The following is a 19,365-nucleotide window of genomic DNA, read 5'->3' on the forward strand; positions in this document are numbered from 1 at the left end:
ATGTTCTATCTTTGAACGGAAATACGGAAACAGAAGGCATACGGAGTACCTTCCGTTTTTTTTTTTTGCGGATCCATTGAAATGAATGGTTCTGTATACGGAACGCCAAAAACAGAATGTAAACGGGAAAAAAAAAAAGTTTGTGTGCAAGAGGCCTAAGAGCTCATTCACACAACCGTATTAGTTCAGAGTTGTGGTAAGGAGCCAAAATATGGCACACCTAGAAACCTGTGGTATCTTATGTTTGTATGCTTCCAATTTCATATGAAGGTTTTTGGAGATTGGACCATGTTTCATCAGATGCCATATCACAGAGGTGTTCTCCCCTGAAAGCAATGCTAATACAGTGCTCCACAGAGGCACCGTGCCAAGCACTCTGGTACCTATGGTTCTGTAATGCGGAACTGTAGGGCCTTCGTGTGCTGCAGTTTAGCATCTGCCAAGTACATGAGGCCTTAAAGGGGTTGTCCAGCCAATAAAAGGGGGTCAGAATGGCTTAAAATAAAACCTGAAGAAATGACCTGCCTCAGTCATTGATTCACGTGTGAGCAGGAAGTAGATACTGGAGGAGGCTGAGAACTGTTTGAATGAGTTTTTTTTTAAATAAAAACTTTATTGAATTATTGTATGCATAAATGAAATATTGTGAATTTACGAAGATTATTTTTTCCCGTTTTCAGGCACATGCTTAGCGAGATCAAAAATGAAGGTTTTCGAGACTACAAATTGAAAATGTTAGCAAAAATGGAAAAATACCTTAATTCAAGTAGCTGCAGGCGAAAGTATGAACTCATTTTTATTTTGACACTTGTTTACAGCATTGTATTTGTTTCATGTGCTGCAAAACATGCCTACTGTACGTCCTTTTGTAGCATTGGTGTACTTTTTTTTTTGTCTCTTAGGCTAATGCTAAATTAAAATCCAAATCTTGCATATTCAGCTGATTGACACCTAGCCCTTGAATGCTGCCATCAATAAACAGGGAAACAAGGACTAACAACCCGGAATCAGCACTTGGGATAGACATTCTCCCTGCTCCCTCTAGTAACATGTAAAACAAATGGCACAGTAACCCTAGTCCACTATGTAACTCAAGAAAGTGCAAGTGCATAGACAACTCAGACTTAGATAAATATCATGACCACGTGTAGTGGCCATGGCTTTTTACTCCACGGTGTATGGAGCTGTGCGGTATCGGGCACGCAGCAGCAATATCTGATCGCTGGGGCTTGACTCTTGGCACCCACACAGATCAGCTTTTTGTAGGAGTTGCAGTATGCAGCAACCCCTGTGGAAAAAACCCTGGTTCAAGAGGACCTGTAACCTCTCCTGTCGCCTTTTTTTAGTAACTACTTGCATCCCCCTTCTAGCAACAGATCTGGAGAATCTGTTCATTTGAAGCTATCATATGCAGTCCTTTATTATTACTGCTAGAAGTTATTAACAAATTACTAGCAGTTTGCAATGAAGGTCCAGATGGGTGTTACCAGTTGGGGGGGGGGGGTGCCTGCACAGTCTGTCATCAGTGATTCCAATGTCAGAAGGTGCTGGGACACACTCCCAACTGGTAACACCCATCTGGACTTTCACTGCAAACATCTAGCAATACATTCAGAATTTCCTGCAGGAATTATAAAGGAAGGCCACAAACTGTCATTACACGTGGCATGCAAGTAGCTACTTAGACATGTCAAGAGAGACGATGGTCCCCTTTAACCTAAGCAAACAAACTGTAATAATAGACTAAATAGGGGGATCTGTGAAAAAGTTGCTCACCATTTAAAGTCACGTCTTATGAGTTATTTCCTTGTGAGGATAGAGTTTCTGTTCTCCATGCAGACCAAAGAAACCTACTGTCATTACACAACAGGCACTGCTTGGCCACTGGTAGTATGTTTGGCCGAAGTAGTCCTAGCCTAAGATGGGATATGTGAAACTACATGTATCATATTCATATTTAGAAGGCAGACTGTTGCCGAGACACTTTGTTTTAGCTTTATTTTTACTGTGCCACATTTGGAAACTTGGTCCTTCACTGTATGCCCCTGTATGTGTTTTTTTGTTTTGTTTTTTCATCAAGAATGAGATCACTGTCTGTGAATTAGGCAAAACCAAATAATTGTGTCCCTCAAGGTTAAATTAATGGAGGTAATTTTAGTCCATTGTTGTCTTCATTCAATTTAACATGTAAATTCTTGTTCTTTTGTATTTACCTCACTTTGTTCCCTCGTGTAGGATCATCTTGTCCCATTTTGAAGACAAACAACTTCGCAAGGTCTCTTTTGGTATAATGGGAACTGAAAAATGTTGTGATAACTGCAAGACCAGGTACATGATCTCTTGAGGCTAATGCCTGGACAACTTCTGCTGTTCTGAAAAGTAGTGGGTTCTTGAAGGTTCCTCCTGTTTCAATGAAAAGGCAAATCAGACAGAGTTAGTTAAACGGATGGGAAAAACGAGATGTGAACCCAACCTAACTGCACTTTCACAAAGCCTTTCATATGTGAATGGGAACTGAGCCACTACACTTTGTACTGCTCTTTTTAAAACCGCTAATCGGTGGAGGTGCACTTGTCAGACCCTCACCGATCAGATATTGATGGCCTATCCTAAGTATAGGTCCATTTCAGGAGCCTGAAAAATCCCTTTGATAAATGTTGCTGCATCTTACGCCAGAAGATTTTTTACTAAGGCAGCGTTCACATCACGGTTTTGTCCCACATTGAGTGTATTCATGACATTTGGTTAAGCACAGCATACTACAGTTCTTCTTCCATTTTTCCTAACCTATACATCAAATGTGGTACAAAAACATGATGTGAACACAACCTAAGACTGCAGGATGAAATTTGCTCCCGAATTTATGATTACTGTATTTTTTGCTTCATAAGAAACTCTCTCCACCCCCCCAACCCCCCCCCCCCCCCCCCCCCTTCCTCCAAAAGGGGGTTGGAATGGCATTGCGTCTTATAAAGCAAATGGAGCAATCCAAGGCCAGGATTTTATCATCTAATGCCTCTGAACACAAGACGTGTGAATGAGGCTTAATTATTACTGATGCGTGCTTCCATTATGGGGCGCTGCGATGTGCTGTGTCCTGACAGCATACAGTGACCGGACGTAGGGTCCTCACTATGACCTGAAGCCATGCGACGTCTTGTCACAGTGCTGCGCTGCAGGAAGAGGGTTCTGGATCTCCTGAGTGGCGACGCCAGCCAGAATGAGTTTTATTTATTTTTTCTCTGATCTATGTTGTGATGAAGATTGGGGGTCTGATCTGAGGTCTGATGAAGATTGGGGGTCTGATCTGAGGTCTGGTCTGATGAAGATTGGGGGTCTGATCTGAGGTCTGATGAAGATTGGGGGTCTGATCTGAGGTCTGGTCTGATGAAGATTGGGGGTCTGATCTGAGGTCTGATGAAAAACATTTTTTTTCTTATTTTCCTTCTCTAAAACAACAAGCTATTCAGGATAAAAGAAAAAAAATGGTGACATGTCTCACTGACTTCTGGTTAGGAATGTGCCTGTTTTTTGTGATTTAATGGCCCTAATACATAGTATGATGCTGCTGTCTCTGCATCTAAGGCTTCATGCACACAACAGTATCTATTTTTCTGGTCAGCAAATTGCGGACCCACACTATACGGATACTGTCCGTGTTGTATCTGCATTCTTTGCGGACTGATTGACTTAATTTTTGCGGCTAAGTATAGGACGTGTTTAATTTTTTTTGCTGAACAGACATACAGATGCAATCAATTCCCAGGCAAGTAGGTCTGTGTTTTGATGGTTGGAGGTCACTCAGAATGGTAATTTGGTCTGTACGGTATACATCCCTGGCTTAGAGGGATTGTCTGGTTTAGGCTTCTTTCAGACTAGCGTTAAGCTTGTCCGGCAAGCTGTTCCGCAGCATGCTGCGGTTTTTGTCCGACCGCCTCTCGGCATGTTTGCCATGCTGGGGCCGCATCTCCCGCCCGTCCCCATTATAGTGAATGGGGCCAGGCCGAACTTCCAGCAGCACACATGTGCAAGCGTTAGTACTGATCCAGCAGGCTGTTCCCCTACCAGACAAGCCTAACGCCAGAGTGAAAGAAGCCTAAGAACGTTAATTTTCAAATGTTGTATTCGGAACTACTGATTATTTTAGTATGGGGCGCTGTGGCCTTCTCTAGCCTTTCCTAGGCCAGTGCCGACACGTTTATTGGTCACGTAGCCTAGGAGCGGCTCAGCCCCATAGAAGTGAATGGGGATGAGCGCAATACTAAACAGAGCCGCTATACAATGTACAGCCCTGTGATTGGTAAGCTGCGAGAAGGCAGGGGCACTGGAGCCCAGTGCCTTCTCAAACAGCTGATCGGTTGGGGTCTCGAGTGTCGGAGCCCCACTGATCAGATTCTGAAGGCCGCAGGATAGGTCATCAGTATTAAACTCTCTAAAAACCCTTTTAAGTTTAGCTTATTCAGATCTAATGAATTAGTCATTATGTGGACTTTTATTTTACTAATCTGATATAAATGTTGAATTCCAGTTAATGTGCTTCCACTCTTGGACTCTTTCCATATATATAATAATCTGCTCATTTTGTTGGTGCCACATTAGTGATTGTCTTGGGCAGACAGCCAGATTATTGCTTCTGCTTCCAGGAGACTAGACAATCCTCCTGTAATGTGTTCAGAAATGGAGCTCTAACCAGGCAAACATCATACTGCTGCACTACCAAGATACTAAGTGTGTCCCTGACCATGTTTTACCACCGAGATAACAGCATGCCGCAGTTTCTGCACGTTTCACCGAAACCCTGTCATTGAAGCCCCCTATTTAATGTATTTGAGGAGCAGGCCAAGCTTTAGTTGTGAAAGACAGATAGCCCATATTAGTACGCGCCTTCCCACTTTTGTGTCCTGGTGGCCTAGGGGTACATGGCTTCCTCTCTTCAGTTTGGCAGAGGTATTGAGGGAGGAAGGCACGTTGCTTAGGATATTTTATAAGACTAAAGCTGGCCATACACACAAGTTGTGGGGTGAATACGCGTTTTGTTCACACCTATCTCTCTTGTCCTTCTCTTACCAAGCATGCATATATAGTGAACCCGCTGCCAGACACCTTTGGCAGTGGAATATCTCCTGAGAACAAAGGGTTTGGACAGTTGAAATCTAACATGCCCGATTCTTAGCTCCCCTAGTCGGGAGGCCACCATACAAATTAGATGCTCGGCCGAAATCTTTGGGTTTAGCTAATGCACATCTAATGCGCATCTTGTCAGTAGGATCCCCTTTATTAACCCAGGAGTATTGCCTGGAAGGGTTGATACTGCTGATTAAAGTGAAAATCTTTAACTAGTTGTCGGCCTACAGCTATTGAATGTGTATGCCCAGTTTTTGTCAGCAGAATTTCTAGTTTACTGGATGCTGAGACTCTATTTTCTTGTACTGCTTTAAAAGAAATGTTTTCCTTTGTTCAGACTAATAATTTTATCTGCCTTTTAGATTAAGTCACAACATTTCAATTATTGATCAAGAAGACAGCCTCCAAGACTTTGGTCCTCAAGCCTTCCAATTTTTGTCTGCAGTAGAAGCTTTGGGGGAAAAATTTGGAACAGGCGTCCCTGTTTTATTTCTCCGTGGTTCAGTAAGTAAATGGTGTGAAGACCACATCCAAATTTCTGATATATGACATAATGCACCCTCCACACCAAAGTTTGACAATATTACACGTCTTCACATAGTGTTTGCACCACACCAAAGCACGTTCGGCTTTATGATTGACATGAAGCACCCACTAAGCATAGAAGGTCCGTAAACTAAATGAAATGTTTGGTGCAGCTTTTCAGTACAATTTTTGAGCCAAAGCAAGAGAAAGTTCAAGAGGAATGGGAGATATAAAGGAAGGGCTTATATGTTTGATCCCTGCTGGATCCACTTCTGGCTTTCAATAAACTGCATCAATAAGTGCTCCAACATCTACATGTGTGATTCTACAAGGTTCCGTAGCAGCTGGGGTTTTTGGTCTCTGCAGAAGTTATGGTCTGTTTTTTAGATATGGTTATGCTGTGTGTGTGACCGCACCACAGCCTAAGGGCTCATCCACATGACCGCTGTTTGGCTCGGATGCAGACCCATTGACTTCAGTGGGGCCGCAAAAGATGCAATCCGTGTGCTCTCCACTTCCGTACTTCTGTTCTGTGGGCCCGCAAAATAGATAGAACACGTCCTATTCTTGTACGTTTTCCGAACAAGAATAGAAGTTTCTCTCATGGGTCGCCCATTCAGTTACACAAATTGCGGAAAGAACACAGCTGGCATGCGTGTTTTGCAGATCCACAATTTGTGGACAGCAAAATACAGTGCGGTCTTGTGCACGAGCCCTTACTCTGATGATGCCAAAGTACACTTCTGTAGGGACATGAATGCTGAGCCTACAGTCAGAAGGTATTAGTTGTACAGATAGATATACATGGACATCAATGTCCATTCTACTTTTTTCCCTTGAACTATAGTCTACAAATATGGGCTCAGATAATCTATTTTGGTACAGTTAAAACTTATATGCATCATAACTATTGGAGATAGGAAAGGTGCAACAATACCTATAACAGGAGAATACAGTAGCCAATGCATCCAATCACTGGCCCCAGTGGTGTACAGCATGAGATGGCTGAGGTCAGTGATTCCCATCAGGTGGCTGGCTCGTCATCGCTGCAGCAGTGTAGATAAAGACCAGCTGTTACAAACATTTATTTCATTCTCGGAAATCCCCTTAAATATGTCTTATATATTGTGGAAGCTCCATTTGTCTGATACAGAGCTCCGAATCTCCAGCATAGGTACAGAATGAAATAAGATATCTGGCTACCTGCAGCCACTACTAGGGAAGCTTAGGCTTACAGTGTACAACTTAGACTGAAGTCCGTAATAAACCGGTATACAGTTATCCCCACAGCTCCCCTAGTGGTAAGAGGCGGGCAGACCCGTTCACTTCAATGGGTCCGCAAATCCGGAGATGCGGAACGGAACACTACTGAAGCACTACGGAGTGCTTTCTAGGGTTCCGTTCCGTGCCTCCGCACCGCAAAAAGATAGAACATGCTCTATCTTTTTGCGGAACAGAGGGATCGCGGACCCATTCAAGTGAATGGGTCCACGATCCCCATACGGCTGGGCCACGGTTGGTGCCCGTGCATTGTGCACACGAACGTTGTTTGTTTCTGGGTTTTTTTGCGGATAGCATGCAGACCCATTCATTTTAACGGTGTGCTGTCCGCATCAGTATGTCCGTTCTGTAGCCCCACAAAAAAAAAAAAATAGAACATGTCCTATTCTTGTCCGTTTTAGGCATTGTTACAATTGATCCGCAAAAAAAAAAAAAAAAACGGATGGCATCCGTTTTTTTTTTTTTGGCTGACCGCAAAACGCATACGGTTGTGTGCATGTAGCCTTATGGTGGATTTACATGGCCCGGTATTTGGGAACAAATGTACTTCCTACGAACCCTTGTTCCCAATAATCTGCCCATCTAAAGGTGCCGCAGATCACCCGATAAACGAGCAAACACACCTTCTAAACAGCGCTCTACTTCCCAGGAGCAGTGATTTCGTATGAGGACAAGATGGCAGTAGTGATCACTCATTGTCATACTATGGAGAAGATCATGCAGCGCTTCACTTCCTCTGAGCAAACAGCCGACTGGCAGAAAGGAACGCTCCCTTCCCGACAATTGCCCTTCCTTGAAGCGTGTAAATGCACCTTTAGCTTCATTAAGGTTCTGTTATCTGTACAAATCTTAGACATTTACCTACATATTTATTCATCCATGATACTTGCTTAGAGTTTCTGCTCCACTGTTCTTGTGCAGATTAGGCCCAGTCCTGTCATTAAACTAAGGCCTCTTGCACATGAACGTTGTGTGCCCATGGCCGTATTGCGGCCCGCATACGGCAGGTCCGCAATACACGGGCACAGGACCGTGTGCACTCCACATCACGGATGCGGACCCATTCACTTGAATGGGTCAGCAATCACAGAGATGTGGAACGGAAGCAAATTGCGGTCCCCAATGCACAGAACGGATGCACAACATTCGTGTGCAAGAGGCCTAAAGTCAAGGAGTCGCATTAAAAGGAATCTGTTAATTAACCTCTTTAAGCTGCAGTACTAGATGAGGAGTGACGCAGACCTCCAATCAGTACTTTATATGGCTATATGTCCCCCCTTCCCCCTCAATTCACCTGCCGTGCGGCTCAATGCTTCCCTGTAGGGCTACTTTCACATTAGCTTTTTTTTGCAGATCTGTCATGAATCTGCAAAAACGCTTTTGTTACAATAATACAACCGCATGCATCTGTCATGAACGGATCCGGTTGTATTACCATATGTCTTCTATAGCCATGACTGATCCGTCATGAACACCATTGATAGTCAATGGGGGATGGATCCGTTTTCTATTGTGTCAGAGAAAACGGATCTGCCCCCATTGACTTACATTGTGTGTCAGGACGGATCCGTCTTGCTCCGCACCACATGGCAGACAGAAAAACGCTGCTTACAGTGTTTTGGTGTACGTCTCCAAAGCAGAATGGAGACTGAACGGAGGCAAACTTGATGCATTCTGAGCGGATCCTTTTCCATTCAGAATGCATTAGGGCAAAACTGATCCATTTTGGAGCCCATGACTGATCTCAGAAACGGAAAGCCAAGATGCTAGTATGAAAGTAGCCTAAAGAATTGAGAGGACTCTTAGGAGATCCTTTCCATTATATGTGCAAGCCAGTGTATTGCAGTAAAGCTTGGTTGCGGGGATCGGGTAGTATAGGTATATAAAGTACTGATCGGAGGTCAGTGTGGCCACTGCCACTCATGTAGTACTGCACTTACCAGTGCTTAATCAAGATGACCAGGTTCCCCTGAAAGTGGTTTTCCCTACAGTAAGCGATAGCATATCACTATGATATACCACCACTTACTGATCGATCAGGGTTCGTTGAGGAGTACTTACCTGATCCTTGGTATAAAGGGAAATTCATTTACTTCAAGGAGCTTCAATGCAATTACCTGCACAGTTGGTGGCCTGCTGGATCCCTCTGCAGGTGAACTGGCAAATGAAGCTTTGTCCCTTTGTTCTCCAGATTGCGTGGGGTCCTAGAGCCCACTGAGCGGATATACTGGAACAAATATGAAGGGAATACCCCCCCCCCCCCCTTAGAAGTTGTCGTCTTTATGCCTTTTCCATATGCTATATTAAAATTTATGGAGTTAATAAAGGGAAGGATCACCCCATTATTAGCCAAAGTAGCCAAGCCCATAGTTAAGAATAAACTACTTCTGTTCATTAATGGCAGAAAGCTGGGGGTCCTATCATATAGAAATGTGTTAACTATATGAGAAAACCCATTCAGTTCTCCTCCGCCCCATATGTACTAATCCAAGGATGGGCAAACTGCGGCTCTCCAGCTGTTGTAAAACTGCAAATTCCATCATGCCCTGCTGTGGGCATACTGGGAGTTGTAGTTTTACAACAGCTGGAGAGCCGCAGTTTGCCCATCCCTGCACTAGTCCTTTTTACGAGTTAGATGTTATGAAAGATTCCCCAGATGCTTGCAGTCATCTGGTTATCACACTTCCTGCATGATGAGGATTATGTGAAGTTGGAGAGCAAAGAATGACCTGTAAGGGCACTTTCACACTTGTGGCAGAGGAATCCAGCAGGCAGTTCCTTCAAAACATATGCCAACTGATTGCATTTTAAAACTGATCAGGATCCTGACCCGTCTTACAAATGCATTGCAAGAACGGATTCGTCTGTCCGTTTGTCATATAGACAAACAGATCCGTTTTGATTTTTTTTCACATTTTTTTTTCGGTCTGCGCATGCGCAGACCAGAAGTGCGCTTCCGGCATTCCGGTATTTTGAATGCCGTATCCGGCACTAATACATTCCAGCAAGTGTTCCGTTTTTTTGGAGCTGGAGATAAAACTGCAGCATGCTGTGGTATTATCTCCATCCTGATCATTTAAAAAGACTGAACTGAAGACATCCTGATGCAAACTGAACGGATTACTCTCCATTCAGAATGCATGGGGAAAAAACTGATCAGTTCTTTTCCGGTATTGAGCCCCTAGGACGGAAAATAAAACCGTTAGTGTGAAAGTACCCTAATGCGTGAAAGCTGCTTCTATGTGTACACATTTCAGTTACATGAAGTGTCTTGGTTGGATTGTCTTGGTTATAAGCCTTTAGTAGGAGTAACAGAGAATGACACAATGTGTATGAATAGATGCTCCAGAAGTAATTACTAAAACAGACATGTCACGGGAGGTGACACTTTTTGAAATTGTGGGACGCAGACATGTAAAATGCAAACAATCTGCAGATTTTGATCTCTGGACTGGTTTAATAATACAATGTTCACAGTATGTGTGACCACAACCTTAGTTTTACGGCCCAATACTGCAGGGTCAAGGATGCTCGGAGCAGGACTGGTGGGGAAGATGCTCATCCTAGATTTGTAAAAATTAGCTGCTAATATAATACACTTTGAAATTTCTGCCTGCAAATCCTAACAGAAAATATACCGTAAGGGTATGTTCACATGATGGATTTTGAAAATCCGCCTTTAATAATTCAACTTGGAATCCACTTTTTTTTTTTTTTTTTGTAGGGAGCTTTTTCACTCCGTTTTTGACGCACCAAAAAACTACACAAAAAAATGTGCTAAAAAACGCATGGGCGCGTATGGAGCTGTTTTTTATTTTTCTGCTTTCCATTCATTTCAGTGGGAGATTCTGCATCCTGGGCATGCTGCTTCATTTTTCCAAATAAATGGGAGGTTCTTTTAAGACTTTTTTGGAGCGGATTTTGAAAATGCTCCAAAATCCGTCCTAATAAACTGTGTGAATTGGCCCTAAGACTTCTTTCAGATGGTTCTTAGTGAACTCATCCGTCTTCTGGACAATGAACATGGATGAATGAATTTTAAAATGGACCGCACACATATGGATAGTCTTTTTTTTTTCCCACAGACCCTTTTATTTGAATGAATGAGTCTTGCAGGAAGAACAGACAAATATACAATGTGCTGCAATTTTCTTTGTACACACCAAAGGTGTGTGCGGAGAACCACTCATGCGAGGATTTTTGGTTGGATTTCCAGCGCTCACTGTTTAGTATTGGATTACTGCCTGTGTGATATTAGCCACAATTTGGGGAATGCAATATCTCCTTATGGAGAGCGTCCTAAACAGTGTAAGGAGTCTTAGAGGCCAGGCAATGCTCCTCTGGAATTCTGGAAGAGGGACTGTAGATGAGCTCTTGGCAAGCTCTACCTCTAAGGGCTCATTAACACGACCGTTGTTATTTTGCAGTCAGCAAATTGCGGATCCGCAAAACACAGATACCGGCTGTGTGCATTCCCTATTTTGCTTCACAAAACTGCCGGTCCATAATAGACTAGTCCTGTTCCATAATGCGGACAGTAATAGGACATGTTTTATTTATTTGCGGAACGGAAATGGAACGCACATTTCCGTCGTTTTTTTTTTTTGCAGCCCAATTGAAGTAAAAGGTTTCAAATACGGGCCACAAACAAAACACGGAATGGAGACGGACAAAAACACTTTTGTGTGCATGAGCCCTAATGCGTCCAGATGTAAGTCAATGATGTAAACGGGCCTTGAGACATGACTTGGTTAGTAACTATGCCAGCACCTCATCTGCAGACAGCTGTTTTGGGTGCTTGCCCCTATCTGGTGGCATTAGAGGCAGAGGTTGCTAAGTGCTCATTTGCATACCCTGAAATTAGCCAAACACATGTAAATATACTTGGTTAACCCCTTCAGGACCCTGCCATTTTTCACCTTAAAGAGGACCTTTCACCTATTCTTACCCTATGAACTAAGTATACAGCCATGTGGAGCGGCGCCCGGGGATCTCACTGCACTTACTATTATCCCCAGGCGCCGCTCCGTTCTGCCGCTATGCCCTCCGGTATCTCCGTTCCCTAAGTTATAGTAGGCGGAGATACCAGTCCCTAAGTTATGGTAGGCGGAGTCTGCCCTAGCGCTGGCCAATCGCAGCGCAGAGCTCACAGCCTGTGAGGTTATTTTCTCCCAGGCTGTGAGCTCTGCAATGCGATTGGCCAGCGCTAGGGCAGACTCCGCCTACCATAACTTAGGGAACGGAGATACCGGAGGGCATAGCAGGAGAACGGAGCGGCGCCTGGGGATAATAGTAAGTGCAGTGAGATCCCCGGGCGCCGCTCCACATGTATGTATACTTAGTTCATAGAGTAAGAATAGGTGAAAGGTCCTCTTTAAGGACCAGGCGATTGTTAGTAAATCTGACGTGTCACTTTATGTGGTGATAACTTTAAAACGCTTTTACTTATCCAGGCCATTCTGAGATTGTTTTCTCATCACATATTGTACTTCATGACCGTGGTAAATTTGAGTCAAAAAATTTCATTTTTATTTATAAAAAAAATACCAGATTTATCAAAAAAAATAAAAAATTAGCAAAATTTCAATTTCTCTACTTTTATAATAGATAGTAATACCTCCAAAAATAGTTATTACTTTACATTCCCCATATGTCTACTTCATGTTTGGATCATTTTGAAAATTACATTTAATTTTTTGGGGACGTTAGAAGGCTAAGGCCTCTTTCACACTTGCGTTGTTGGGATCCGGCATGCACTTCCGTTGCCGGAGGTGCCCGCCGGATCCGGAAAAACGCAAGTGTACTGAAAGCATTTGAAGACGGAACCGTCTTCCAAATGCTTTCAGTGTTACTATGGCACCCAGGACGCTATTAAAGTCCTGGTTGCCATAGTAGGAGCGGGGAGCGGGGCAGCGGTATACTTACAGTCCGTGCGGCTCCCGGGGCACTCCAGAATGACGTCAGAGCGCCCCATGCGCGTGGATGACGTGATCCATGCGATCACATGATCCATGCGCTTGGGGCGCCCTGACGTCACTCTGGAGCGCCCGGGGAGCCGCACGGACGGTAAGTACACTGCTCCCCCGCTCCCCGCTACACTTACCATGGCTGCCAGGACTTTAGCGTCCCGGCAGCCATGGTAACCACTCTGAAAAAGCTAAATGTCGGCTCCGGCAATGCGCCGAAACGACGTTTAGCTTAAGGCCGGATCCGGATCAATGCCTTCCAATGGGCATTAATTCCGGATCCGGCCTTGCGGCAAGTGTTCCGGATTTTTGGCCGGAGCAAAAAGCGCAGCATGCTGCGGTATTTTCTCCGGCCAAAAAACGTTCCGTTCCGGAACTGAAGACATCCTGATGCATCCTGAACGGATTTCTCTCCATTCAGAATGCATTAGGATAATCCTGATCAGGATTCTTCCGGCATAGAGCCCCGACGACGGAACTCTATGCCGGAAGACAATAACGCAGGTGTGAAAGAGCCCTTAGAAGTTTAGAAGCAAATCTTAAAATTTTTAAGAACATTTCCAAACTCAATTTTTTTTTAGGACCAGTTCAGTTATGAAGTCACTTTCTGAGGCTTACATAATAGAAACCACTCATAAATCACCCCATTTTAGAAAAACGACACCCCTCAAGGTATTCAAAACTGATTTTACAAACTTTAACACTTTAGGTGCCCCACAAGAATTAAATGAAAATAGGAGTGAAATTTCAAAATTTCACTTTTTTTTTTACCAGATTTTAAATTTTTATCAATTTTTTTCTGCAACACATCAAGGGTTAACAGCCAAACAAAGCTCAAAATCTATTACCCAGAATCTGGAGTTTACAGAAACACCCCATGTGTGCTCAAAAACTGATGTATGGGCACACAGCAGGCTTCAGAGTGGAAGGAGTACCACACAGCAGGCTTTTGGAGAGCGGATTTAGCTGGAATGGTACTTGGGAGCTATGTCGCATATGAAGACACCCAGAGGTGGCCCTAGAGTGGAAACCCCCAAAAAGTGACCCCATTCCGGAAACTACACCCTTTAAGGAATATTTCAAGGTGTGTAGTGAGCACTTTGACCCATCAGGCGTTTCACAGAATTAGGAAACGCTTGGCTGTGAAAATAAAAAATGACAATTATTTTTTTCCATGTCTGGCGCGGGTCCTCTACAGGTTAAATACAATTACATAGGATGTTAACATACTTGCAGTGGTGACATATATCTAGTACAGTGCTTCTCAAATAGTGGGGCGGGGCGCGAGGCTCCGTAAAGGGGGGCTCGTTTGACCTCGGCAAACACTGTCATATTGGATGTCCAGATCGGATTATCCGACTCACTCGCAAGCGGCGTCCCACACGGCGTTGGTTGCCTAGCAACTCTACGGCTGGAGAGAGGGAGCAGCGCGGCGCGATCACTGGAGATTGTCCCAGCGCAGCCCCAGTAGCAGCCCGACGCGGAGGACCACGTGACCGCCAACGCACGTGACACATGCAGAGGACCCGTGGAGACATACAGGAATCAATACGCCGGTTCCTAGTGCCACTCACAGAGGAGAAAGAGCAGGACGCCGGCATGTCATCAAGGCAGAGTCGCAAAGATACATCTGCAGCATCACCAGGTGGGAAAACAAGAGCTGAAGCACAGAAAGAACATAAAGAGCAGGGGTCAAGGAGAGGAGGTAGGACAAACACAAAATCTGATAATAAAACTGAAAAGGGGAAAAGAAATAGTAACCAGGGGATGGAGGAGGAAAAAGTATACGAACTAGAAGGCAGTACCCTGGATGATGCTCTATCCTGATTGGCCAAACTCGCCCGTGTGACTTTTAGACCCGGAAATCGGTCCTCTGTACAGAAAAGTTGCTCCACAACTGATGTAAGTGTGGCTCATTTTTATGCTTTTAATCTTTGTATTTTACAAACTTCTTTTTTTATTCTCTTATATGTTAATAAGGATACAGTGTTATGCAGAGGTGTACTTATTACAATTTTATAGACAAATGTTACTATTTACAGTCGCGCGGGGGGCGCAAAATGTTTTCTTCTTCCTGGGGGGGCATGACAGAAAATAATTAAGAAGCACTGACCTAGTAGGATACACATTCAAGCCCATCCCCCCTGCATTGGTAACCCACATAAGCTTCTACATTACACATTGATAAAACTGATACTTTTGCGTACATTTATACAGTTGTCAGATGAATACACTTCTACAATGGTAAGACGGGTTCATACACATCTGTGCGCGAATAGTAATGCAAAGCATGGCTAAATTAAAAGTTTTCTTTCTGCAGTTGATGAAATTATTATTTTCCTTGTTTTTCCTCCACCTGCATGTTTTGTCCTTGGGATAACTAGGTACACATGGGCTTTCAGGTATATCTGAAGCAGACCACAGGAGGGGATCAGGTTTCGTCTTATTATTTGAAAACTAGTCAGTCTGCTGTAGGAAAAGTTCTCCTGGGAACTTTCGAATTAGGAAGTTGCATTTGATGAAATTTTATACTGCCTTTGTTGCGCTGGAAGATTAAGAGCTCTCCAGAAAGGAAACCTCCCATGTAAATAAAAATTAAAACAAAGAAATGAGAGGTTTGCCCACATTTAATGAGATGTTATAGAACGGAGTCCGTATTAAGACTCAGTCAACAAAGGCAGAGATCATGCACGATGCACATAATCTTCAGTTACCTGTATCAGCTTCACTTAATTATTAGTCAGTGTTTCTTTTAATAAACCAAATTGTATAGCTACCTTTTATTATACAGTTTAGGCACATTTAACTATAAAGTATACATGGATTATACACAGAATGTAGGCTGCTATAATGCGTGCTTAGGCTAGTGTCATACACAGCTTTTTGTGGCAGTTTTTGATGCAGTATTCTTATTTTTTAGCTGTGGCCAGATGTGGGTTGGAAGGGAATGTAAAATATAAAGGAAGGATAAAACTTCTCTTTCCCAGATCCACTTCTGGCTTTGGCGGTGTGACACTAGCGTGTTTGTTATGGCAGCCTACATGTCAAGTGACTGAGGAGTGAAGTCCATAACATTCAAAACACACATTAACCCCTTAAGGATCTTGCCATTTTTCACCTTAATGACCAGGCCATTTTTTGCAAATCTGACATGTCACTTTACATGGTAATAACTTTAAAATGCTTTTACTTATCCAGGCCATTCTGAAATTGTTTTCTCGTCACATATTGTACTTCATGACAGTTGTAAAATTGAGTCAAAAAATTTCATTTTTATTTATAATAAAAAATGTAAAGAAATTAGCAAATTTCGATTTCTCTACTTTTGTAAAAGATAGTAATAACTCCAAACATAGTTATTACTTTACATTCCGCATATAACCCACTTTTTAAGGACCAGTTCAGGTCTGAATTCACTTTGAGGCTTGCATAATAGAAACCACCCAGAAATGACCCCATTTTAGATACTACACCCCTCAAGGTAGTCAAAACTAATTTTACAAGCTTTGTTAACCCTTTAGGTGTTCCACAAGAATTAATAGAACATGGAGATGAAATTTCAGAATTTCACTTTTTTGGCAGACGTCAGGGCACAGAAGAAAAGGAACACCATTTCGTTTTTGTAAGGCAGATTTCACAGGGATATTTTTTGGCCTGATTCTGTAGTTTAGAGAAACACCCCATATGTGGTCGTAAACTGCTGTACGGGCACACGGCAGGGCGCAGAAGGAAAGGAACACCATATGTTTTTTGGAAGGCAGATTTCACTGAGATAATTTTAAGTTGCCATGTCACATTTGAAGACCCCCTGATGCACCCATAGAGTAGAAACTCCCCAAAAAATCCCATTTTGGAAACAACGGGATAAGGTGGCAGTTTTGTTGGTACTATCTTTGGGTACATAAGATTTTTGGTTGCTCTATATTACACTTTTTGTGAGGCAAGGTAACAAAAAATAGGCACCGTTTTTTTTATTTTGTGTTATTTACAGTGTTCATCTGACAGGTTAGATCATGTGCTATTTTTATAGAGCAGGTTATTACGGACGCGACAATACCAAATATGACTGTTGTTTGTTTCAGTTTTACATAAAGCATTTTTTTAAAAAAGATTTTTTTAGTGTCTCCATATTCTGAAAGCCATCGTTTTTTTTTTTTTTTTGGGGCGACTGTCTTATGTATGGGCTCATTTTTTTTCTGTATGAGATGACGGTTTTTAGGGTGCATATGACTTTTTGATCGCTTGGTATTACACTTTTTGTAGATTTTTTTTTTTATGGTGTTCACCAGAGTGGTTAGGACATCTGTATTGTACTGCATTGACTATCAGTATATTACACGCCTTGGAATGGCTTGGGGCTGCCATGGCAACCATGGGTGCTGTGGCTGGGACCCGATGGCTGAGGTGAGGGAGCGCAAACCTCCCACATGCAGCTGTCGGCGCTGACCGCGGCATATGAGGGGTTAATCCACCGCCATCGGCATTATCACTGATGCTGGTGGATTCAGCAGGGATCCGGCTGTCAGTAACAGCCGGATCTCTGCCGCTGATCGCGGCACTACACGTGGGGGAAGAGAAGGACCGCAGGACACGAATACTCGTCCTGGGACGCAAAGTACCGGCCATTTAGGATGAGCATTCTCGTCCTGGGTCCTAAGGAGTTAAATGGGTATTCTGTTTTTTTACTAGTTTATTTCTTTATTTTATGCACTTAGATAGCTCTACTATATTCTGCAGCGCTTTACAGACATTAGCATCACACTATCCCCAATGGAGCTCACAATTAAGTTACCCCTGTCACCAGGATAGCGCATAACATTAGATCGGTGAGGCTCCTACTGCTTTGGCCCCATCCATCACAAGAATGAGGGCGCCATACCCCTTGGAGCCTCCTGAAATGAACAGAGAAGAAGGTTGGGCATTCAAACTACCAGTCTATTAGTCTATACGGGAGTTCTAGAAATAGCCAGTCTGTCTCCTGAACTCCCATAGAGATGATTGAAACATCAGGAACTGCTGTGTGCATGCTTGACCTGCTGCTTTGTTCATTTGAGGGGAGCTTTGAGGGTTTTCTGGCTAAAAATCTTTTTTTCAGTTGGTCTTTATTAATATTCAGCAGTTTTTGTTTTATGTCCTTCAATTGCAGTATATCTGCAAACTGTCTTGCTTTGTGTTTTACATTGAATCCGTCAGACAGCAGCTCTGACTGCTTGCTTATATGTGACCCTAATCTCTGAACTCCTGACAGCTCATAAACACTCATTTAATTCATAGTCTTATCAAACAAATAAGAATTTAGTTATAATGAGGACAGAAAGCAAGATGGTGTGCAGATATATTGAAACTGAAGGCTATTAAGATTTTTTTAACAGTTCTTTTTCTGTATAGACTGAAAAAATGATTTTAGCCCAAAATGAGTAAAATGCAAGAATAAAAAAAATAATACCCCCCACCTCCGCCCACAAGGTGTTCATAACCTTTATGCAAGATGAGCTAACATACAGGGTATGACAGGATATTAAACTGATGGTCTATTTTTTCCATTGCTGTGTTTTTTTGTTTTTTTTCCGGTTTTAATCATCAACACCAAGTAGGCTTATCCCATTTAGTATTAGGCACAAGTTTTGCATCTGGTGCTGGGGTGTCATGTTTTACCTTTGGTGTCATGGCACTCTGCATATAGCAAACCCTGCAGTTTTCTTATTTTTCTCCTTTTTTTTTCTTCTGTGAACTTGGCTTGAATCTGTAGACCTTGTACTTGCGTCAGATATCAATAATGTAAAAATGTCACATCCAGTTTCTGATCAGTCCATGTATTCTTGACAGTTTTCTTGCTAATACTCTCAGCCATGAAAAGAAAAGGTTAGGCTCTGTTCTCACCATATTTTAGGTCTATATCACATATGCTGTACAGTTTCCAAAGGCTTTTGACAAATGTATGGAATTTTGGCTTAAAGGGCATCTGTCAGCAGATGTGTACCTATGAAACTGGCTAACCTGTTGTATGTGCGCTTGGCAGCTGAAGACATCTGTTTTGGTCCCATATTTATATGTGCCCGCATTGCTGAGAATAATGATGTTTTAATATATGCAAATGAGCCTCTAGGAGGCTCTGCTCTTTTGGTAACTGCCAGGCCCTCTCCACTTTGACAGGGCCAGGCAGTGAAAACTTCATCATGTCTGGCCCTGTCTATCAAAGTGCAGTGGACGTGGCAAATGCAGAGAAAGCAGAGCTTTCAGCAATGTGGGCACATATGAACATGGGACCAACACAGATGCCTTCAGCTGCCCAGTGCACATGCAACAGGTCAGCCAGTTTCATAGGTACAAATCTGCTGACAGATGCACTTTAACCACCTAACTGTTCTGCCGCAGCTGGGCTCGGGCAGAAGTAAAGGGGGGACTGCTGCTTTAGCTGCGGGTATCTCCTGAATGTTAGTAGCTAGAAGCATGGGCCTGGTCTTGTTTG

At 43.1% G+C, this 19,365-nt stretch overlaps 1 protein-coding gene across 2 annotated transcripts in view; it reads left to right on the forward strand.

Moving 5' to 3' along the window:
- Positions 1-19,365, forward strand: part of WRN (WRN RecQ like helicase) — a 230,960-nt gene that overhangs the window by 139,660 nt on the left and 71,935 nt on the right. For both annotated transcript variants that reach the window (XM_040417879.1, XM_040417880.1), the window contains 3 exons: positions 681-782; positions 2,236-2,328; positions 5,487-5,628. In XM_040417879.1, coding sequence (XP_040273813.1) covers positions 681-782; positions 2,236-2,328; positions 5,487-5,628 — 337 coding nt within the window. The remainder of the gene's footprint in view (positions 1-680; positions 783-2,235; positions 2,329-5,486; positions 5,629-19,365) is intronic.

Source organism: Bufo bufo, chromosome 2 (assembly GCF_905171765.1).
Source record: "Bufo bufo chromosome 2, aBufBuf1.1, whole genome shotgun sequence".
In the NCBI taxonomy this organism is placed as follows: domain Eukaryota; kingdom Metazoa; phylum Chordata; class Amphibia; order Anura; family Bufonidae; genus Bufo; species Bufo bufo.